The sequence below is a fragment of the Rhinolophus sinicus genome, linkage group LG04, assembly GCF_036562045.2.
Source record: "Rhinolophus sinicus isolate RSC01 linkage group LG04, ASM3656204v1, whole genome shotgun sequence".
NCBI classification, from domain to species: domain Eukaryota; kingdom Metazoa; phylum Chordata; class Mammalia; order Chiroptera; family Rhinolophidae; genus Rhinolophus; species Rhinolophus sinicus.
In genome coordinates, this window is record NC_133754.1 from 21,829,659 (window position 1) to 21,855,109 (window position 25,451).

General features: G+C 31.2%; 1 protein-coding gene across 1 annotated transcript in view; it reads right to left on the reverse strand.

Moving 5' to 3' along the window:
• Positions 1–25,451, reverse strand: part of KLHL1 (kelch like family member 1) — a 301,848-nt gene that overhangs the window by 39,518 nt on the left and 236,879 nt on the right. The window contains exon 7 of the mRNA XM_019751890.2: positions 20,873–21,097. Coding sequence (XP_019607449.1) covers positions 20,873–21,097 — 225 coding nt within the window. The remainder of the gene's footprint in view (positions 1–20,872; positions 21,098–25,451) is intronic.

The window sequence follows — 25,451 nt, forward strand, 5'->3', positions numbered from 1 at the left end:
AAGCTAATGCAATGGATAGAGGTGAAGCAACCACATAGGTGATGAGGTTCCTTGGATCTGTTGTTAAACACAGAGGACCGATAAGAGTGAAGACCTAAGATGTTCTAAGGACTTTTACACGTCACTGGTGGTCTTGCTCACAGATGTGCAGATCCTGCCTTTGCCACAAGGAAGAATTCATTCTAGTTAAACCACTGATGTTTTGGGTTTCACTCCTAAACTAGCTGATTTCATTCTAATAGATTGAACTCAGTAGTATTCAACTTCTGACAAATCCTTAGCAATATTCATCAAATAATCTAATTTTGTTTTAAGAAATTCTGCTTTCCAAACCTGCATTCCAAATTTTAGAGTGATACTAATAATGTATAAATAGCAAATTCTTGAGATAAAGAGATCATTTTGACTTAGACAGGTGGTCCCTAATTCAATGTGTCCTTGAAGGAGAAATACAGGGGAGATTTGACAGACAGAGAGGAAGCGATGTGAACAAAGAGCAGAGATTAGAAGGATGTGGCTTCAAGTCAGGCAACAGCTGGAGCCTCCAGATGCTAGAGCTGCTAGCAGGAAAGTGGCCCTGCCGACACTTTAATTTTGGAAATTTGGCCTATAGAACAGTGACAGAATACATTTTAAGCCAACTTTGTGGTAATTTGTCATGACAACCCTAGGAAAGTAAGAGTGTGCTTGGAGAATTAGATCCTTGGCCCTCCAGAGTGTATGGTTTGTTTGTAACAGATCATTGGAGATTCCTCTGTGACCCTTTGCATTTTCCTCTTCTCAGTTTTACATACTGTACTTGATTGTGAGACAAAAACAGTGAAAAAGAGTTTATGCTAAAAAAATGCTCTCTATTTATATAAATATAGTTAAAGTATAAAACATTTTGGAAGTTTTAAAAATGTATAGAATATATATATTTTTTACTTTATTTTTGTTAGTTTTTTGTGTATGACTCTGCATAACCAAATGAGCCCAGAATGATGATGATGATGAATATAATAATAATGATAATAATAATAATGATTAATAATAATAATACTTCAATCATTCAAGAACATGAGTGGGAAAATGAGTAAGGGAGAGACAAAAGGAAGCATGCACGGATATTCTTTGTCTTGTCAAGAAATTCTCAGAATATTCCAGTAGATTTCCCCCATACTCCCTTGTCCAAGGCTCAGTTATAATCCCATCCCTAGACTAATAACTGGCTAAAGTAATGGGATCGCCTTTGTGATTCTTCTGTACTGGTAACATTGCATCCATGTAAAAGGTTATTTTTGAAAAGATAAAGTGGGGTAGCTGATGGATAGGCAATCAACCATGTCTGTCCCAAGGAATGTAAACCTCAACAAGTCTAGATTAAACAAAAATGTGATGGATAGTAATGATGTTAGTATAAACTATAATTTTTTTTTGAAAAATAAGCAATCTTTTACCAAATTTGCTGCTTGATGTAAATTGAAAACAGAAAATTTTGGTTATCTGCTACACATTACCCATATGAAAGGGGCAACTGTTATGATAGTAAGGTTTTTTTCTCTACCCTTTAAGAAAAGAAACAGGAATGAAGATAGGTGTGTATATACCTAGTTTAAATAAATTATCACTACATTATTAATGACTAAATCATTAAGAAGTATGTTTGGAAATGAAAACAGATATTTTGTCCATGACTTTTTTATTTCAGGCTTGACCTGGAATTATTTGCTTAGGACAAAAACTATTCTAACCATTGCAAAATCTAGATGTATATATATTTTTGCTTTAACATAAATAAATTTTGTGTATCAAAGGAGTAGTGAGGAAAAACATATTTGTTACACATGATGTACACATTTTAACAAATTTTATACATTTACAAATTCAAACTGTTTTAACAATCTATCTTCTATTCAATTAAAATATATCATTCTATACTAACATAATCACTGTCATCAATCCTTATAATAAAATGATCTCCACAGAATTTTAATAGATTAATCATATACTGGTGATTTCAATGGAAGATTCTACTTCTAAAATATATTTTACAATCTGTTCTTCCTTTTGTATGCTCCATAATTTAAACCTTACCTAATTCTCACATTAAATATTTCAGCAGCTTTCTAACTCAATTTACTACCTACATATCTTGTTCTTCAATTGATTTTTGATGCTTCTGTGAGATTGAGATTAATCTTCCAGTAGCATAAACTATCCCAGCTCAAAAACATTAAAGATGTTCCACTGTTGAGAAAATATTAAAGGGAATGCATTATATGATGTAATATGTTAATATCTGGACTCAGACTTTTTAAATTGTATTTACCACTAGTATATTCATAACTTATTCTAATATGTAAAATGTGATACTTGGTGTTTCATCTGTGTTCTATGTAGCCTATCTTTCCTGACATTTCTTATGTTGTACCCTATGCTGCAAAAGATCAATGGTAACATACCAAAATTCTGCCCATCATTTAAATCTTCTTTCAAGTCTCCAGAGATAAAATTTCCTGTTACTTATCAAGCTGCAAATAATGCAGCCATCATTGACAATTTTTAAATAAAGCTTGCATTTTTTTCTAGATTGTAGTAAAATCATCCAGGGTTTGTGTCTAAAAAACTGCAGTCTCTGGTTAATTATTGCATCTCACAAAGTACCCACAACTGTGATTTAGACGTAATGGACATTCAGTATATAGGTTTTCATTAGAGGAATGTGTGGGTAAACCATGGAGGAATAAAAAAATAAGTAAATGAAAGATTGGTTAATTAGACAAATTGAAGTCTAGAATAACAAATTAATCTTCAGTAGTTTAAAATGCAGTATATAATGGTTAAGAATCTCTATAAAGATGTGCAATTGATTGTGCAATCATTTGAAAGAAAATTAAAAAATAAAGCTTTAAGAAAATTTTCTGTATTAAAAAACTATACCTATCTTGATCATATTTGTTGTTTAAAGTGCAACATAGTATTGAATTAATATTAACTTATTGAATGCTTACAGTATACATTTCCAAATTATTAAAAACTAAAAATTAAAAATGATATATTTTACTTATGACATTGCTCATCATAAATAGCAAAGGGAAACATCTATTTTAAGAACTGAAAAAATAATTTAATAATCAGAATATCAATTTTCTAAGTCAACATAGTTTGAGTTATATTTGAGTCATAGGATTTTTTCTTGGGTCATTTTTATTAAATTTTTTAAAAGTAAAGAATTATACAGTTTTCATTTTCTAAAAAACAAAAAGAACAAAAAACAAACAAACCAAAAAACAAAAAAAAACAAACAAAAAAAACTTTCTTTCAGAATAGCAAATGAAAAGAAAATTGTTCTGGTATCTTGACTAGAACAAGTGTCTAAAGGTTTAAAGCAGATATTTTATCAAGCATAAGGTCAAGACTAAAATCTCAAGTGATTTCCAGCCTTTAAATCTACTTCAGTCAACAACCTTTCAGAAGTTAGTGTGGTAAATCTCGGTGTGCAGCCACAGAGTTTAAAATGGCACAAGGCAAAGGGTAAGTATTAATGAGCTGTGAAGGCCACTTGAAGGAGTTTATTCTTTCTAGACAGGTAAATAAACAAGCTGATTTGTGTTTCAGAAAGTTAATGTTGGTATTAGGGAGAATTACTGAATGGAAGAGACAACAGTACTAAACATTTCTCTTATAAAACAGAACAGCAAGTGAGATCCTAGCATTTGATTTATTATTAATAGATGCTAATCTAAGTTTGTTGTTATATATTACAAGTATGTATGGCATAAGCAAATGGGGAAACACATATATAATCTTGGGATGTTCTCTGGAAAGCTGTGATTGGCTTATCTCTCTAGTGTAATATATGGTCATCAACACAGTGCTGATCTGCTGCCATATATGCTTCTGGCTTTGCCACACTGTTCCTCTCTGTGCCATAGGTCTTCACATAAAGATTCCTTCACCTAATCAACACTGTCTGCATGTTAATCTGACTCATTCCTCTCCTACACCTTGCACACACCTGTTTTGTGTTGCATGTTTGGTCATTCTAGCTAGTTCTCTCTGTCTAAACTATTATTTAACATTGTGTGCCTTTGGCAACTTTACTTAACTATAAATATCATATAATGATGATAAAACACAATGACAGGCTTATGTTAGAAAAAAAATAACGGGACTGTTGTTTAAATAAAGGATAAAAACCCTAAAAAAACAAAACAAAAAATATAGATTAAAGCATTTGTCTTTTTATTAACAAACAGTACTAGTCTATAATTCTAACATGAAATAATAATAATAGTAGCAGCAATGTAAAGTTGTTTTATTTATAAAAATCTAAAACTTCTAATTTTTATACTCTCTGTAATTTATGTTAGAATATGTCAGTATATGGAGTACAATGTATTTTTCACTTCAATCTTTAGTGAGAGACCCATTAATTAATATTTAGATTTCCCTTATCTAAAATAACACTTGGGGAAGGAACTGCTGCAAAGAGTAGTTTGCTGGCATTTAAATAACTCTAATCAGAAGCTCAGATTCAGTCACAGATTATTATAAGAATATCAGCTATTTTAATCTTTATATATAGAGAGATATCTATATCTATATCTATATCTATATCTATATCTATATCTATATCTATATCTATATCTATATCTATATCTATATCTATATCTGTATCTAATCTGTCATCTATATCTATATCTAATCTGTCTATCTATCTATCTATCTATCTATAAAATTGATCAAACTCTTTCATCCCTTAGTGAAATGTGTAGTTTTTATGATGTGTGGACTAAGGAGAAATATTTTACAAGCACCTTTTCCCTCATATCACAGATTATATGATTATTAAGTTTATAAGATTATAATTATAATAGGTTGTTCTGTAGCATGTTAAAGGTTGAGTGAGGGCTTTTTCAAGTATAACCAAATATAGGGATTCTATTGCCTAACTTAAGCCACAATTTTAGCTGTATTTTACTACAAAGAGCTGTACTTTGTTTAACTTACAAATCAAGTAGTGTATCGAGCTTTGCTTGTTTCTGTCTGATTTGCAAACAAGTATTTATATGTGCATCACAGTTTGATTTGACACTTTATTTTTCATTGACACAGACAGTAAGTCTGTGGGAAAAAGAATTAAACTCCACAACTACCTACAGCTGTTAAAGACTATAAATATATACCAAGAAATCCCAATAGTTATATTCTAAAGTTAATACATGTGTATTTATATAAAATAATCCATATTACACACACACACACACACACACATATATATATATATACATATATTTTAATTTGTATCCCCTCATAGACACTCATCATTTCATTATTAATTAGCACACATATTAGGTAATACATTTTTATCAGAGTAAATTTTTTTTAATTTTGTAGCTTAAAAATAAATATAATTCTTATAGAAAAGCTTTGAAAATCTTAATAGTGTAGTATACTTATTATAATAATGTTCACATTTATTTATAAGTATAGTATTTCCCTTATTTAAGTATACCCAAAGAGAAATTTCCCTAGAATCAAGAGAAATTGCCCTAGAATCGAGGGAAATTGCCCTAGAATCAAGAGAAACTATCCTAAAAATTGTCCGAGAAGCAATGCCAGTAAATAATTGGTTTTCTATTACCTTACTAAATCCAAAGCAATATAAGTTAGGGTCATATTTGTTTCCAGTTTTCTCTCTGGCACCCAGAAAAGTCCTCGCTGAACGAATAAAATTTAGTCTGAAAGTTTCAATCAAACATAGTAAAATATCAGGTTTAACTGAATTTATCCATCAGTGTTGTAGCAGATTATATTAAAAGCTAATTATTTTCCAAAAATAAAAGTGAGGCAAAATGTTCTATTGCAAAAATAAAAACGTAAACCTCTTAAAAAGAGTTTATACCAAATAAAGAAAAAACTGGTGGACTTCTCAAAAGAACCGTAACTGTGCTGCATTACTTCTTTTTTTTTTTTTTTATATATATACTTGAGTGCTAATAATTAGGCCTTTCAGACTAAGGATAAAGATTGATCATAATGTACTACTCTTTGTAACAACACACAAACTCATAGGTATATACATATATGGTCGCAAGATTAATAAAATGCCTAATTCAAAAAGACTAATCAAATTTTGACAAGAAATTACAAATACGTAGTTTCACAAGTATATGTACGGGTATTGTATATAAATACTGTGATCTATTTTAACTTCTTAAATTTTAATTTTTTTGGGGGGTGTGTGTATTACATTATAATAATATTAATTAGTCTGTATTTTTGCTATCCTTTAAGAATATAAAATAGTACAGTCTGGTAAAATAAAGGACATTATTTTGCCTTATTCTCTCCCTTTTCCCAAACATAAAATATAGTATGAGTTGTTTTTTGTATTGTCCTTTTTCATTTATCCTAAAGTTTAAAATGTATTTTACATTTAACTGATAATATATATATATATATATATATATATATATATATATATATACACAGCATACGTTATTCTGTTCAATTGGAACATGTTAAGCTATAATTTTTGTTTGTTTGTTTGTTTGTATATTAACTTTTCAGAACCTGTTACCTCTCAGGAAAATTTTAACTAAGGACCTATCTTGATTTATCTTTCATTTATTAAGTCAGTCACCTTAAAAGCCTCTTCCAAATTCTACTTGAACTTCTACATTTAAAACTATCTTTTAAATAAAATGATCAGGGAAGAAAAGATGCTATGGTATCATTTTTCATCTTTACTCTTTCCTGAGTACAAGCTTCATGTCTTTTGAAAAGATGAAATATTTTGGGAACAAACTTTTGTCTATATTAAATCTGACAATCTAATCCCTTTTTCAGGGCAAAGGAAAAAAAAAGCAATACATTTTTGTTTAAATCTTCTCCTGGGAGGGCTGAATGATGAAACCATCTAATAAAACAAATAGATAAGTCACAACTAAGGGCAGGACTAGCCCCCTATCTTTACCTGGCTTTGCTAATGCACTAGCCTAAGTATTCGATGTTTTCGAGTGTTTGCTGTGTTACACAAATGACATGTACAGAGGCACAGCGAGGTTACACTGTTGGTCAGTTGTCATAAAAACAGGTACTAATGATTCAAAAGTCTAAACCTTTGAACAAAATGTTTATATTATTGCTCTTATAAAATTATACATGATTACAATAATATTCACATAAATACAAATAATATCAATGAAGGCATCAATGTCAATACCTTCAACTTTATAGGGCACACTCTTTCAATTACAAATGTTAATTCATTCAAAAGTGTTTGGTTTCATATATGTGTTTGGTGCTGAAGACATCAGACCACAACAAATAAGGGCCATGTCCTCCTGGGCTTACATTCTAGAAGGGGTGCTTTGAGTAAACACATAACGGAGTTTGATTTGATTTCCTATAAAATTAATAATATAGATAGATAGATAGATAGATAGATAGATAGATAGATAGATAGCTATAGATAGATATAGATATATAGATACAGATATTTGATGGGGAATTTAGGTGAAATGTCTTTTTATGGATATCTAAAGGTTTATAGGACAAAAATTCATAACATTTACCACATCAATAATATAGTAAATAACAGCATTTCCCTAAAGTCATAACATGGCCATGACAAAGTTGTTTATAAATTGTTGGTCTCATGGTAGCTGCAAGCAATTCACAAATCTCTAGACATATTAGAACAATAGGTTTAATGATTTACAAATATTTTATCAAATGAGTCATTCTTACAGGTATCGTAATAAGCATGCTTATCCACAGAATTTCTGTTGGATAGATATGTATTCATTTAAATAAGCTTTAATAAATTTATAGCCTGATGGTATATGCCACAATACTTATGGGTTTTCTGTGTTACATGCAAAAAGAAAACAATTTTTAGAAAATTATAAACTGTATATACTCTTGAATGCAGTATAAATTCATATTTGATACAATCCCTCATTAGTAATCCTCACAAAAAGAAAAACATATCAAATTACATAATTGATCAACTAAACCAAAATATGGTTTTAGAGTTAATGTTGATAATTCTGGTCATTGATAAGAGATTTCCTATGAGGCTGATGAAGCTTAGTGTTCAGGGCCCCTCACAGAGGAGCCTCCTTCTGGAACCCATGTGAAGGGGTTCTAACAATGTGTTCACATGGCAATTACACTTCTCCTTCTTAAGGAGGATCTCATCTTTAAACCCCACAAAAGCTCGCTCTGTCCCTAAACTCATCATACTTACTGTGAAGAATGAACTCATTATTTTCTAGAGTTAGTAATAAACAAATAATCACAATGTAGTATAAAATCAATGTAAAAAGTAAAGCAAACCAACACAAACCTCAAATCTGTGGAGAATTCCAAACCAATCTTTGCAACTAATGAGCTGTATGAACTTCAACAAGCTACTTAATCTTTCTGGCTCTGTTTCCTCATTTGTAAAAATAAGATTCTGGAGTAAATATTTTCTTAGATACTCTCTAGGTTTAAATAGCTATTAGTGTATTTTGTTTTGTTTTGTTTTGTTTTGATTACTTTAGCATCTCATTACCACCTGCACATTGAGATGGAAATTATTAGGAATGAAGAAATTTTTCTATTAAGCATAGTTTAAAAATGCATTTTAAATTGAGGCATGGAAGATTTGCATGTTCATTCTGGTTGAAGACATCTATGGAAAAAGTTAAAATATAAAATAAAATCATCTCCCCAGATAAATCTGCAAAAGCAAAAGCAAGCAATAAATTAACAGTCAAAACCAGAACAACAGGACCGAAGTGGTTTCTGTAGTTGATTTAATATTTTCCCTCTGTTAATAACCCTTTCTGTGTGATTCACCTGGGTGACCAGATTGCCCTCTAAAAATCCAATCTCATTCTTTTTTTATTCAAAATAAAAAGGATATCAGGTGAATTCATAATTTTATTATTTAAATTTGAGCTAAATTCAAATATACAAAGCCAATCATTTGTATATTTGACAAGAAATTACCTCAAAATAAATATTTAATTATAAGATAAAAATCCCAATTAAATATTTCGTAGAGTGGGATTATAGAGTTTATATTATGTATTCTCCTGCATGTCTTATACTGCATATTAAACATGAAAAAATGATATTTGTTATATTTTAAAATATAGTCATGTGATAATCCAACATCTTTGAAACTAATTTGTTTTCTAATAAACTTGGGGCTTGCTACTCAAATATTCTATGCTTCCTTTTTACCTTTGTGTTTTACACATTTCACTTCAATGACTGAAATGTATTTTCTTCCTCAATTTGCTTGACTAATTTGGCATAATCCTTTATGGTTAAGTTCAGGCATCACCTCTCTTTAGAAATGTTTCCTAATTATCCATTTTGACTTAAAACAGAATGGTAATTACACTCTTACTTATTGTACTTGCGACACAACTTTAGTTGTCTTTTCACTTTTCTGGTCTCCGTACTCAGATACAAGATCCTTGAGTTTAAAATCTTATTCATCTTTTTATTCTACATGAGTATTATAGCATGTAGTGCAATTTTAATGCTTGTTGAATGATTTAACCAAAAACATTCTTAGACAAACCTCCCTCATATTTAACTAGACTAATTCTGCTAGCCCTATCTTTAACTTAATGCTGTATTTTATTATTGAAAAAATAAGGTGATTCCAAAAATATATGAAAGAGATATGGATATATTTGATTAAAAGCAGCTGCTAAAGAAGATAGCAAAACAAGCTAGAGATATAACCTAGATCTAAGGGTGAAATTTCTACCAAAAAAAAAAAAAATGCATGCATATTTGTGGCTATTAGACTGCAAATTTAATTCTAGAATACATAACCTTTAAGTCACAGAGGAAAACCTAGTTAGTTACGTTAACTAAAATATTCTTGGGATAAAAACTGATTGATTGCTCAGGAAGGAAAAATTAATATTGTGACTCTTAGATCAAACAGGTATATCTCTAAAGGTTGTTCATGAAGGAGAAAGTGTTTGTATTCAGATCCTACATTCAAGGGCCAGTGTTCTAGAAGATGTTCAATTAGCCTTTAGCATTATATTATTTTTTTCAGTCCACAAATTCTTAACACCATTGCATAATACAATGACTGTCTGTATTCCTTAGTAGAATACCAGGTAGAGGGATAAAATGTAATTCTTGACTATTTAAGAGGTGGGATATTCACATATTATAGAGGAATCAAGTTGAGGATCAATCACACATTTTTGTGATATGAAACTTTACTTCTGGAAATGAATAATAGATTAAGTAAAACAATATCTGTACCTGGTTATATATTTTTTCTATCTTAGAGAGCATTTGCTGCTAGTGTATAAACTAGTGTGTATAATATTGAAGGTAGATATGATTTCCTATTCATCTGTTTCTACCCAACACCTAATGGGATTCTTAGCCCTAAAAAGTTTTCAATAAATGTCTATTTGGACAAGAACATAGTTTAGTGCAAAGATACAAGGGAATATCTAATCTTAGAATTCAACAGGTAACATGACCACAGAAGACTAAGTATAAAATGAGGATTCAGTGATACTTGTAGTTTATAAATCAGAGTATATGCCTACACGATCATATTTTATTGAGTCCAGAGTCCTGGAGTTTGTTGTTGTTTCCCTTCCTTCTCTTTCTTGTTTTTGCTGGCATTACTAATGGTGTGTGTGTGTGTGTGTGTGTGTGTGTGTGTGTGTGTGTGTGTGTGCCATATTTTCAAGAGGAACTGATAAAGCGAAAGTGAAGAAACAAAAGTTCTAAAATATTTTTAAACTGTACACATATATGTGTATCTATCTCATAGCTGTATAAGTAATAAGCACATTGACCTTATGATTTTCTGTTTACTCAAATACTAAAGTTTCAGATGAAAATGGTAAAGTCATCTGCTCTAAAAACTTGTTTTCATGCCCCATATTTGCTCTTCAGAATTTTCCCTATTTTATCAACCTGACATACATAAGCACTGAAAATTGTGGGTCTGTGTGTATCTGTGTGTGTGTAATTGAGTATGTGTGTAGGAATTATCAATATGTGTATATTATCAAAATAATTGTCTTTTATTTTAATCTCAATGTATCCATTTTATGTATGTATGTATATATATATATATATATATATATATATATATATACACACACACACATATACATATATATTACTTTTCACTATATCCTTTTATTATTTTTTTTAATGTTTGTTATAAAAAACTGAGTGAGCAAGTTTAAATTTTATTTCCTTGGGAAAATTGCAAAACTTTAAAGAGAGAAACCTTTCAAAGAAACACAGCCCATCTTGGTCTTGTGAAAAGCTATTTTTTAAGTAAAAGAGACATGAAGAGGACAAACATACACTGATATAATTAAAGAAATGGGCTAAAATGAAGCAAGCATTCCTTTTAAGAAAATGAAAACTGACAGTTTAGAATGAGATTTTCTAGTCTAATGGGTTATGCCACAAATGAATGCAATGTTTTATTATGCTGATATTTTCTTTAGCCCATTTGTTAATTGTTTTCATAAGTATAGTTTCTAAAACTCAGAAAAAAAACTCATAGTAAATGTCATTTTGTGTTCCCTTTCTTCACATGTACATTCAGGAATTTTATAAATTTAAGTAAGATACTTCTTTTTTCCTAACTCTAAAAAATGAATGCCTATATGTTAAGCTTAGCTAATAAGGTACAGGAGCTTTAAAACTGGAATGAGCAAAGCAATCATGGAAAGTAAACACTTGTTTTGTTTTTGTTTTTGAATTAGCAAATTTGGCAGCAATATCTAGTTTCTAGGGCAACGTACCTATCTCAAAGCTATCTCACAGATCAAGAGTAGATAGAAGCAGAGATGCCAGTTCCAGTCTTTCATGGAAGCATCTTTTTCCTCATCAGACTTTCAAAGGCATGTATATAATTTTCATCTTGAGTAAACTATCAAGTCTGTCTTCGTTTCAGGCGGATTCCAGGACATCTAATCAATTTTCTAAGCTAACCATTGTGTTTTGTTTATGTGTTGTTTTGTTAAAGTATATAGTTTGGGGACACATACATTATGTTTGTACATTATGAATGTGTTATTTTTTAGCTTAAGAGTGGCTGACCTTCCATCTAACGGAGTCAGCATTTACCAGAATTGTTGACAAAAAGCCAATGCAAGTGTTATTCTCATTCCTTTGAATTTTTTTTCCTTTTGGCGATGACTAGACCATGTATGTAATTTTTAAGATTTTAATAACCATTATGCCTTCAAGAGACTCCTTATGCTCCTGGGCCAATCAGTTTCTGCTTACTGTACCCATGTAAAATTAATCCTTCATATTGACATCTGCAGGTGTGGCAGAGTAAGGACCTCCTAAGATCTACTACTCCATGAAAGTAATGAGAACATTGGTGAAAGGTGTCAAACTCAGATCTCTGGGAAATAAATAAAGGCTTAAAATTATCTGAGGAGCATTTATTCAAGAAAAACAGCTTACTCTAGATAAGAACAATGAACTTGGTGATGTTTTAACATGTCCTATTTCCATCACCTCCTCGTTAGTTTTGCAGTAGCCTTGAAAACCAACAACCTTGTGATTAAGGTAGTCACCATATTCAACAGCCTAGAAGTCATGGAGGAGGTGGGAAGATTGGGAGATTTCTCAAAGTCAGTTCCTCAGGGAATTATTATTATCTGACCTGTCTGGCAGTTCTCTGGATACCTTTACTTATAGGGCTTATTCTTTTTTCATCTGACTAGGGCTTCACCTTACCGAGAATGACCAGGTCATATGTGGAAAAAAAAAAAAAAAATGAAGAAGAAGAAGAAGAAGAAGAAGAAAAGAAAGAAAGAGAGAAAGAAAGGAAGGAAGGAAGGGAGGAAGGAAGGAAGGAACAAAGGAACAAAGGAACAAAGGAAGGAAATAAGTCAGTGGCAATCACAGTTGATCTTTGAACAAAACAGATTTGAACTGCTCAGGTCCTCTCATATAAGGATTTTTTTTTTTTTCCAATAAATAGACAATCAGCCCTCATATCCCGAACTTTTTCATCTACAGATTCAACCAACTGTGGATCAAAATAGTATTTTCAATGTATTGTAGGTAGAGGGCTGACAAGTTACACAAAGATTTTTGGTGGTACAACAGGTTGGTACTCCTAACTCTGTATTGTTCAAACACTGTGATTTAACATCACAGCTGCCTGAGGTGGTCAAAAGAGTTGGGGCAAGCAAAATGCTGAGTACAACACTTGAAAGTAGAGCTGAAGAATGATACGTCCATGGGGAAATTTGAAAAGGTTACCATACTCCTGGTACTCTTGAAGGTCATGCACAAGTTCAGGTCTGCACACAAAATCAAGTAATTTGTGAGAAGGAAATTAAGCTCTCAGCTCTGGCTGACCTTGATGATGTGTGTAAGCAGGAAATGGAGGTTAAGGACTGAAGAGTCCAGTTCCTGGTAAAAATCTAAGTAAATTTCAGACCTGATCTTAGGCAATTACAAAGACTTTACGTGGCAGGCCTCATGAGGGAAGCTATTCTCCAATCCCAGTCTTCGTGCACAGCCAATGTGTGGCAGTTTTTCAAGGGAGTTGCAGTCAAGGACTCAGACTACTCTGGCTGGTCACGTTCTTCATATATTTGCATTCCTAACACAGGGATTTTTATTCTTAAGTCTTCTTGTCTGGAAAGTTGGAAAGGGGTTTTCTTTAAGAACCTCTACCAAAGCCTCCTTATGGTGGGAAGTGGGGGAAAACTTGCCTTTGCTGAGAGACTCTGTGTGCATGTTGGAACATTCCTTCAACAATTCAGTAGGCAAATTACAACTCTGCCTTGTCAGTAGCTCAGCTGAGCTGGGAAACAGAGAGCTGAGCTTAAGGAACTGCAAGTAGGATAAACTCAAAGATATGCACAACCAGAAGCAGCATCACAAACTGTCAAAAGCCAGAACTATGGAGAGAATCTTGAAAGCAGAAAAAGAGTAGCAACTTCTCACATACAAGGGATCCTCGGTAAGATTAACAGTTCATTTCTGATCAGATAACAAATAGGCCAGAAGACAGTAGAATGGCATATTCAAAGTGCTAAAGGAAAGAGACTGTTAAGAATTTTACATCCTTCAAAAATAGAGGAGAAATTGTCGCATACCCAGATTAAACAAACAAACAAAAATTAAACATTGAGGGAATCTATTGCTAGCAGACCTACCCTACAGAAAACAGTAAAAAGAGTCCCTTTGGCTGAAATATAGACATTTCTATAAAAAGACAAATCTAAATGAAGAATAAAGAGCACTGATAAGGTAAACATAAAAAAAAAGAGTATAAATGAATTTTTTATCCGTAACTCTTTATTTTCTCCTATCTTATTAAAGTAATAATTTTAAAACTGTTTTGATGGATGTATAATGTATAAATATGTATGTAATTTGTATGGCAATAATAAAAAAAAATGTGAAAATTAAAAACACTCCTACATAACCAAGGGGTCAAAGAAGAAAAAAAATGATTAAAAATACTTTGAGATAAATATAAATAAAGGCAGTAAACACCAAAACCTGTGGAGTACAACTAAAGCAGTACTTACATGGAAATGTATAGCTGTAAAAACTTAAATTAGGAAAGATGGCAAATCAATAACCTAACTTTCCACACTAAGGAGTAGAATATAAGAACAAATCCAATGCAAAGGGAAGGAAAAGTATATACAAAGATAGAGTGGATATAAATAAAATAGAAAATTATAAAACAAAAGAACATTACAAAACTAGCAGTGGGTTATTTGGGGGGAAAAAAATGTCAGCAAAATTGCAAACCATTACCTAGACTGAATAAAAGATAGAGAAAAGTTTAATTACTAAAATTGGGAATAAAATAGGGAACATTACTACTGACCTGATAAAAATAAAATGGATTATAAGGGAATACTGTAAAGAATTACATGCTAGCAATTTAGAAAACGTAGATGAAATGGACAAATTTCTAGAAAGTCAGTAACTATAAAAACTGACTTAAGAAGACATGGAAAATCTTAACAGACCAACAAAGAGTAGTGATTAGTAAGATTTCATTTTTACGGCAGAGTAATATTCCACTGTGTGTGTGTGTGTGTATACATACACTCATATATGTACATATATATACATATATATCTATAATAAGATATATATGTATATATGTGTGTGCCACCTTTTCTTCATCTAGTCATCTATTGATGGCATTTTAGGTATTTCCATACCTTGGCTATTAAAATAGAACTGCAGTGAACATAGGAGTGCATTTATCTTTTCAAGTTAGTGTTTTGGATTTCTTTGGATAAATACTCAGGAGTGAAATTGTTGGATCATAAGGTAGTTCTGTTTTTAATCTTTTGAAGACCCTCCAGAGAACAAAGTGACGGCTAGTAGATGAGAGTGGGATGGGAGGTAGGTATGAAAGGTAAAGGGATTAAGAAGTACAAATTGGTAGTCACAAAATAGTCACAGTCATGTGAAATAAGTATGGGGAATAGGGTCAATAATATTGTGATAACTATGTATAGTGTCAGATGTGTACTAGACTTATCGTGGAGGGGACAATTTCATAAAATATAAATGTCTAACCACTGTGCTGTACACCTGAAACTAATATAAAATAATATTGAATATCAACTACAATTTAAACAATAGTCACATGTATATAAAGTACAGCATAATGAATATAGTCAACAATATTTTAATAACAATGTAAAGTGTCAAATGGGTAATAGACTTATTAGGGTGATCATTTGTGGGGTATATAAATGTTTAATCATGATGTTGTTTTGTGCACTTGAAACTTGTAAAAATATTTTATCCTGGTGTTCAAAATTCCCACAAAAGTAAAGCCCCAGCTCTCTTGGCTTTATTGATGAATTCTGCTAAATGTTTACAGAAGTAACACCAATCTTTCACAAACTCTTCCACAAGATAGAAGACCAGTGAACATTTTCCAACTCATTCTATAAAGCCAATATTAACTTGGTACTCAAGCTAGACAAAGATGTCAGAAGAAAAGAAAACTATTTATCAATATCCCTTATAAATACAGATGAAAAATATTCCACAAAATACAGGCAAACCCAATAGGACAACATATAAAAAGGATTATAGACCATGCCAAGTGAGATTTATCTAAAGAAGATCAGGTGGATTAATATTTAAAGATCAGTTAATGTAATACAGTATACTAATAGAATAAAGAAAAAAAAATTGCATGCTCTTTTCAATACATGCAGGAAAGGTACTTGACAAAATCCAATACCCTTTCATGATAAAACACTCAGCTAATTAGGAATATAAAGAACATTCTATAACCTAATAAAGAGCATCTGTTTAAAAAAAAACAAAAAACAAATAACTGAAATTTTTCCCCTAACAGAAAAGCAAGACAACATTGTCCTCTTTTGCCAGTTCTACTCAATATTGTCCTGAAGGTTCTAGCCAAGGTAAATAAGCAAGTAAAATAAATAAAGATCATGTAATCTTTAAAGGAATAAGTAAAACCATTTCTCTTTTCAGATATAATGAGTTTACTAGACACAAAATCATAAGAAATCCAAGAAAATCTACTAATCTAATAAAAATGTTCATATAGGTTTCAGGATGCAAGTTCAATATACAAACAAATTATATATCTATACACTAGCAATGAAAAATCTGAAAACAAACATAAGAAATTATTCAATATACAATAAGATCAAATGTAATAGACTATTTAGCAATAAATTTAGCAAAAATAAGAGAAAATAGACTTAAATAAACAGAATGGCATCTAATGTACATTGATTGGAAGAATTAATACTGTTAATGTGGCAAAACTCACAAATTGATCTACAGATATAATCAAATCAGTGCCTGAATCCCAGCAACCTTTTTGAAGAAATTGAAAACTGATTCTAAAATTTGTATAGAAATGCAGAGACTGAATAATGCAAAACATATTGAAAAGAAAAACAAAGTCAGAGGTCTGACAACACCCAATTTCAAAACTTACTACAAAGCTATAATCATTATGACAGTGTGGTGCTGGCATAAAGGCAGACCTAGACATTAATGGAATAGAATTGAGAGTCTATAAATAAACCCTCATGTTTATGGGCAATTGATTTTTGACAAGGATGCCAAGACAATTCAATGGAAAAGAAAGTTATTTTCAACAAATACTAGTGCTGAGACAATATACAAAAGATCAATGTTGAATTGCTACCCCACACCATACAAAAAAAATTAATTCAAATGGATCATATTTTTAAATTTAAGACCTAAAATATCTAAAAGAAAACATAGGCATAAATCTTCATGACCATGGATTAGACAATACTTTCTCAAATATGCTACCGAAAGCACAAACACTAGAAGAAAAAATTAAATTGAATTTAATGAGTTAATAATTTTTGTGCTTCAAAAGACACTCTCAAGAAAGTTAAAATAGAACCCATAGAATGGAAGACATTTGCAAATATTCTATCTGATACAGGACTTGTATACAGACTATAAAATGAACAATTACAACTCAATAGTAAAAATAATATATCCCAAACAAACAAAAAAAGGCAAAATATTTGAATAGAGACTTATTCAAAGAAGATATGTAAATAGCCAATAAACACATGAAATGTGTTTGTTAGACAAATACCTATAAAATTACAATGAGGTGCCACTTCATACACACTAGGATTACTATAACAATAAAGAATGGATAATAACAAATGTAGGCAAGTATGTAGAAAAATTAGCATCCCTCATGCATTGCTTAGGAGATAGAAAATAGTGCAGCCATTATTAAAATCAAATTGGTAGTTCTTTCAAAAGTTAGAGTTACCACATAACTCAACAATTCTCCCACAATGTATATATCCAAAATAAGTGAAAACATATATTCACACCAAAATGAATATATGAATGTTCATAGCAGTTTATTCACAACAGCCAAAAAGTAGAAATGACCCAAATGTCCTTCTATTGGTGATATATAAACAAAATGTAGTAAATCCTAACAGTGGAATATTATTCAGCCATAAAAGCAATGAAGTATCAACAATGCCACAAAATTGATGAACCTTGAATACATTATGCTGTGTGAGAGAAATCATATTCAAAAGCCACAAATTGTATGATTCTATCTATACAAAATGTCCAATGTTTAATAATGTTGATCAGCTGAAAAACTCTATGAATATATTAAAAAATATCAACTCTAGTCTTTAAAACTTAATTTTGTGGTATGAGAATTTCATCTCAATTGAAAATTGAAAAACACAAAAATAATCTCTATCATGTATTTAACATACAACACAATGCCCAGCATTTAGAAAATCCATTATAAACAGTAACTGTATTATTCTTTATCAATTTCTTCTAAAAAGACTTAATTAAAAGCTGTATTGAAGTAATGTCTTATTCAATTTGGAGAGAAGGAGAAAAAGGCTAACTGACAGGAAAAAGAAAAATAGGAGAGAGGAGTTGGAGGAAGAGGAGGAGGAAGATGATCACCTATAATAAATAAAAAATAACTTATTAAAGAAGCAGATAAGAATTTGAAAAAGGCATAATAAATGGTCTCACAGAGATAGGGGAAGTTATTAATGCTGCTAATAAGAAGAAAGCAATTATAAGAAATTACCAAGTAGGGATATTGAAAATGTAAAAACAATTTAATTGAGATTAAGACATCAATGCATGGGATAAATATTATGATGCACACAGATTAACAAGAATGTGGAGGGCTGGATATTAAAATTATTCATCAGGAAGGATAAAGAAAAGGTATAAAATTAAATTAAAAAAATAGGAAATATAAAATAAGACATATCAACATCTATGTAAGAGAAGTCCCTGGAAGAGAGAAGAAGGTAAATCAGCTACTTATATGTTATATTGAAGGAACAGGAATCCTAGGCTGAGGATGTTAATTGTATTTGAATATGATACGTAATGCTGAATTTCCTGAGAGTCAACTGACATAAGGAATGTGATTAATCATAAAGAAAGCACTCTACTTCATCAGAGAATACGTATGTGTTTTGTGTTACTATAAATTCTGGCTTCAACTGGCTGTACTTTGGATTGGCAGTTAAGTCAAAGGCAGTTTTCTATGGGCTGGGCATTACTAGCAATCTATGAGGCACTTTGAGATAGTGCTGTGCCCAAAAATGATATATGCCATGATATTCTCTACTAACTCACTCAGGTCAGATGTGGGGGAGTACTGTAGTAGACAATTTAAAAAAAAAAAAGCAACAACAATACAAAGCATTAACCAGTATGAAGTAAAACACAGAAGAACCCAATGGTATGAGATATGGAGAAGAGGTGATCCACTTGATAACAGAAGTGAAGCAGTTCTATAATACATCATCTATATACCACATTTGGTGTTCACCACCCAGAGTCAGTTCTCCTTCCATCACCATATATTTGATCCCGCTTACTCTCATCTACTCCTGAAACCAATGTAACTTTACTAACTATTATGACCCCAATAAACTTTAATTAAGAAAAAAAAAGTGAAGCAGAACAAAAAATGTAAAACAGTAGAGGCTTAGGCATGCAGATAATGAATGACTAGAGTTGCTATTGGGTCATCAATATCTGTGGGAAATGCTGCATTACATTTTAGATATTTGTGAGACTTGGTTCATATAATTTTTTTATGCAGTCTTACTTCCACATGTAATTTTACAATGAACCCTTTAACAAATGAGACAAACTAAAAGACACCATGGGAGAATACCGCCCTGCTCACGACCTGTGCTTGTGTGATAGGATTTGAGGCAAACCATCACCTCCTGAGTACACTTTAAACACCTGAAATGAAGCCACTTAAGATGTATTCTTGGTGAAAATTTTTCATGTATGTTCTTTTGACATGCAAATCTCCCACACTATCATTAATACTTGTTTTAGAAATACTCTATAATTTTGCTTACCTGTGAATGTCTAAATCAGTGTATTTGCAATTAAACCCTCATATCGCTCTAAAGTGTACATTTGAAATATCTGAAAGGTATTTTTTCAACTGTCTGCCATATTTCAGTTCTTCAAAGTAATTCACACTTCTTACAATCCCATGATACAAAGTACAAATTCAGGAACTGTTAGTCTTAATTAAATTTCTCATTTTAAAATATTTGTATAGCACTTTACAATTTACAAAGTGATTTCATATTCATTATCATCATTAGATTTTTATCTACTTCATAACCTTGAATTGGTGGTAAATCAGGAAACTAAGGCTCATATTTAAGTGCTGCCCCAAGTCACACCCAGATTTTCTGGATCCAAATATAGACTCCCCATCTCCAAGTTACTCCCTAGTAGAGATAAAGTCAAAGCCATCAGACTGACCCATGGCCAGCTGATGTGTCACTCTTTCTCTAAACCTTCATTGCTCTCTCCCTGTGGATTTTTTTCAATGTGGTATCAATTAAGTAAAAAGATATACCTACACTTGTCAATCCAGTAATGTGAAGTGAGTCATTTTAATTAACTTTCCATCAATCCACATTAACTGTTCCTTCTTCCGGGTTGCCTTACTCTGGCCTCTTCATAATAGTTCTGCAATTTGTTTTCATATAAAATTTTATGTATTGAATAAATGTCAGATTGAGAAAACTTTGATGTCTTTAACATCTCTCTCAAAAGTTTAATGCTCATTTTGATATCTTTAACATCTCTCTCAAAAGTTTAATGCATATTGTCCAACACAGGAAAATGTCAAGAACTTAAAATAAAAAATAAAAAAAATGCTCAAAATAGCCCATGATTTACCTAACATTAATGATAACTGATGACAGTAATACTATATTTTTACACACATTTTCACTATCAATAAAAATGCTTCTAAACATAATATCAATAAAATAAGAGAACTTACCTAGACCGTGTCTATGTGTTGACATTGGTGGTAAGACAGTCCAAGTCTTGGTTTTGGGATTGTAACATTCAACAGTGTTCAATGTCTTTAAGCCATCTCGACCTCCAATTACAAAGAGTTTGTCATCAATAACAGCCACACCAAACTGCAATCTTCTGCCGTTCATCATCCCTGCCTGGATCCACAAATTTGTTCTGAGGTCATATTTCTCTATGGTTGTAGCTCCTGGTAAAACATAAAATCAGATAGTAGCCATTTACTACTAATCCAACATACAACATGCCCAAGGTATACAAATGATTAGTGGTATAAAACTAGGATGTGAAAACACTCTTGTCACATTCATTTTTCTTAAAGAAAAAGTGTCAGAAAGACAAAGGGAGTAGTAATTTATTACTGTATATTTTCTCTTCTTGATGAACATTAATGATCAAAATAAACACAAATGTTCAGCTTGTTTGAATTACATAATAGCCCCATGCTAAATTATTGATTTCAATAGAATCATTTTGGGCATAACATAGTTCTGTCAGTAGATCTTACAGCTTCCTTCTATCACTGTTTGCCATTAAAAAAGTGTAACATAATCCTAACCTGAAAAAAATTATTAAAGCCCCTTTTGAACAACTAACCTTTGTATATTATCTGTACAATTCTGAGTGAAGAACTGTTAATAAACAACATTTCTTAAATTAGCATTTCTTAAATTCTTAAATTAAATTATTTATTAAAATAATTAATAAAATATTCACCATTTTTTTCCTTTAAATTTGTCCTGTGCCTTAAATAACAGAAAGTTTTAAAAGTCAATTTTGAGATATGTAAACAAATGTCAATTATACTTTTATAATCTTTTTAAAAAACGCATTTGGAGAATAGCTTAATAGAATTTGGAGACATTAAAATGATCTATCTTTATCAACCATGTTATAATTTCTAAATAAAATAGCTTATCTTTCCTAAAAGTATTTTTATGTATAAATTTGAGAAATGTAATAAGTCTGATTAATAAAGTTGAAATTAAAAAACGAAACAAGCTAAATTGCTGATGCGATATGTTTTAATGGATTCAATTAAACGTTTCACATTAAAAATGTCTGCCTCGAATAAGTTCGCAATGTTTATATCATAAAATATAAGCTAGCAAAAATTGATCTTGTTTCAGCGTTTGATCTTAATGTTCAGACTCATATTCGCCAGTGCTTCATCTTTAGTGATTAAATATTCTTACAAAGGGAGTCAAAATTCTTGTGTTCTATCACTAATGCACTAAAAATGTATTTTGCTTTAAATGTAATAAAAGGTTTCAAACTAGAGAAAACATTCTTTTTTTTTTTTAATAAACATTTTCTTTTTCCCGCCTCCACCCTTCACTCCAGTTCAAGTAAAGCTGTTTTTTCTCAGTCTAGCTGTGTAGGACACAGCTCCCTGACCCATGCTAGTATTATGAGCCTTGCACTCCCCCAGGCTGGTACCCCACAGCAGCACCAAGCAGCCCACAGCAGCTCACCGGCTGCTCACAGCAGGCCAGCTCCAGGAGAGCCATTGTTCACAATCTTAGCTGTAGAGGGTGCAGCTTACTGTAACATGTGGGAATCGAACCTCCGACCTTGGCGTCAGGAGCATCGCACTCCAACCACCTGAGCCACCGGGCCGGCCTGGGAAAACATTCTTAAGGGGAGTCTTTTACTTTTTAGAAACTAGCAATGAACTAAACAGGTATAAACAACTTGTTAGGAGAAATTTAGCTAATTGAAATAAAAATTATATAATTTATGCTTAATTTTTATTCAAAGGTAAAAAGCTGACAAAGGTAACATAGCTAGAGTTAGATACAGTAAATCTGTTTTCTGATGTTATTAAAAATATGAGCTAATTTCTATACAGCTAAATATGAAGTATTATAAATGTATTATTTTTAGAATAAAAATAAATAATTGTAATGTCCATAAGTCACTTTATACTGTTTAGTAGCGTAAGATATACAATTGAAACAAATGTGCTTATCTTATGGTTAAATATATTTATTATAGTTTATATTGAATGATTTGTCCAATTGTGTACACATCAAAACCCCAAGGTAAACTAAATTGTTGAATAATTTCAAAGTCATCTGAATTCTCAAAGCTTGATAGTATTGGGATTGCACGAATGCCTAACTAAAAATTAAGTTATATGAAATCATATGCAAGTGCCTCTCTCTTATGACTAACTCTTGATACATGATGGTAGAAGAAAGAGTATAACCTGAATCTTAATTATCCCAATCCCATGAGACCCATATTTTGCAGGTATAGGTGCACAAGGGAGTAAGTATTTGAACAACTGCACTTTCCTTAATGTTCAAATCCTTGGTCAAAATTCTTGCAGAGAATTTGAGGTCCAGTCATCCTTCAAAGAGAAAATAGTTGGGAATGTGTGAAGTTAATGGCTTCTGAGCTACCTGCTAAAAAGTGTTGTTATTCAAAGGAGAAAGGAGAAAGTGAGGACTTATTTGAATTTCAAAGTCTCATTCAAGGAGTTAAATGTGTCTTAAATTTCAACACATGGCAGGTTTTTCTTTTTTTTCTTAGTGTTTTTCCTCTAAGTGCAGGTTTCAAAGGTGACCTATGTATTTTATCCTGAATTGCTACATTAGAAATAGGAGTGCATCCCTGTCTTCATTTTTCAAATTAGAAGTTGTGTTAATTTCCTATGGCTGTTTTGAAAAATTATCTCAAACTTAGTGGCTTAATAAAACACATTTATTATCTTACAGTTCTGGAAGTCAGAAATAGATCTTACTGTGTTAAAACCAAGGTGTTTGCAGGCTTCGTTTCTTTCGGGGGCATTTTAAACCACTATTTGTGGTAATTTGTTACAGAGCAATAGAGTGCAGTTCATTTTCATTGGTATTTTTGAAATTTATAAAGTATTTGTTTTCCAAGTCCAGTCACATAACTAGAAGATAGGTGCAATCTATCTAGATACACTACAAATACAACAGTATTTTCCTCATGACAAAACACACAGCAGGCTCTGTTCTCAAAAAATAAAACTTAGAGAAAGTTCTCCGAATGTTATCAAAGTGTGATTCTGAGTCTTTTGGGAGTTGTTAATTCATATAACCAAATACAATTATTTTGGGGAGGACAATAGGAAGTAATATTTATACATTCCATTTTGGCATTACAGACAGTAGGACTTATTCCAATATTTATAATTAAAATATCTAGCAACCTTACTTATATTGAACACAGTACATAATAAAGTGATACACGTTTTCTGAACTGACAACAGTCACAAAAAGCTTCTATAAAGAAGATAAAGCTCATTTATTCAACTCAACAGAAAGGCCCTCAGGTCTTCTCACAAAGCCTTTTTACTACATTTTAATGCAATATTAATAAGCTTAGTTATCTGAATTTCAAGACCTTTTACAAACCCACAAATCAGAATGAGCTGGGGCATTTGAAAATAGCAATAGCTGATAGTGAGGGAGTAACTAGTGAAAAAAAAAAACAAAACATTGCTTTAACTCAAAAGAACCACCATTAAATATATTAATTGAAAACAAAGATGTATTATATAATGCCAAAGAGCACTTTGGCCCAAATTGATGGTGATCTTTGTGTCATTAAATTATTCAGAAAAGGTTAAATTATGTTGGACATGTTCTCTTTAAGAAAGCAGTCAATATTGAAAAGCACTTTGGAAAAATTTTAAAGTAAAGGTATTTTTCATGATACCTGAAATATAAGACATCAAGCTTTACAGAAAATATTATTATAAACAATGACATATGCCTTGAATTTTTCATCAAATAAGCTTTTTTATTTATTTCATGTTTCTACATACTTACCAAAATATAGCTTTGGCATAACATTCTTACACTTTTATAAAGTGTAAATTTCCAATTTCAGGGAAAACATTTTTGAAGCACAAATAAAAGCCTTTAAGCACAAATAAAAGCCTTTACTTTTTAGGTAATTTATTATATTTTATAAGGATGACATTTTACAATCATCACAATAATTTCACATGTGCCAAATAAGCAACCTGCAGAGTTCTACATCTCTCCCTGCGATAAATATAAACCATTTGTAATATTTTAATTGATTGATACATAGCTTTGTTGAGGGACATAAATGTAAATATACCATGAAGCTTAATGCTGGATTTTAAGAATATATATAAATCTCAAAATCCAGCATTACGTTTGTTTCAAAATCATTTCATTAAAATCAGGAAATACAAAAGGATGCCAATTTCTTGGCTCAGATCCAAGGTAAACCTAAGTATATAAAACATTAATAATTAAAATGTTATCTTTAAATCTTAGAAAAAAATAAAATATTTCTGGTAGTTGCCAAATCAGATAAGCAAAAGACAAACATCAATGCAATTTCTTTATAAAATAAAAATCACCTAGATTGTATAAAGAACAGAGTAACTTATTTAAAATAACACCACCAAAAGTAAATTATTTAAAAATAATATCAGCAGGATAAGTGCCAGTTCTAAATAAAGAAAAAAAATAAAACTTTTAAAATATGTCAATTCAAATGAATGGAAAGAATGATATTCATTCTGAATACGA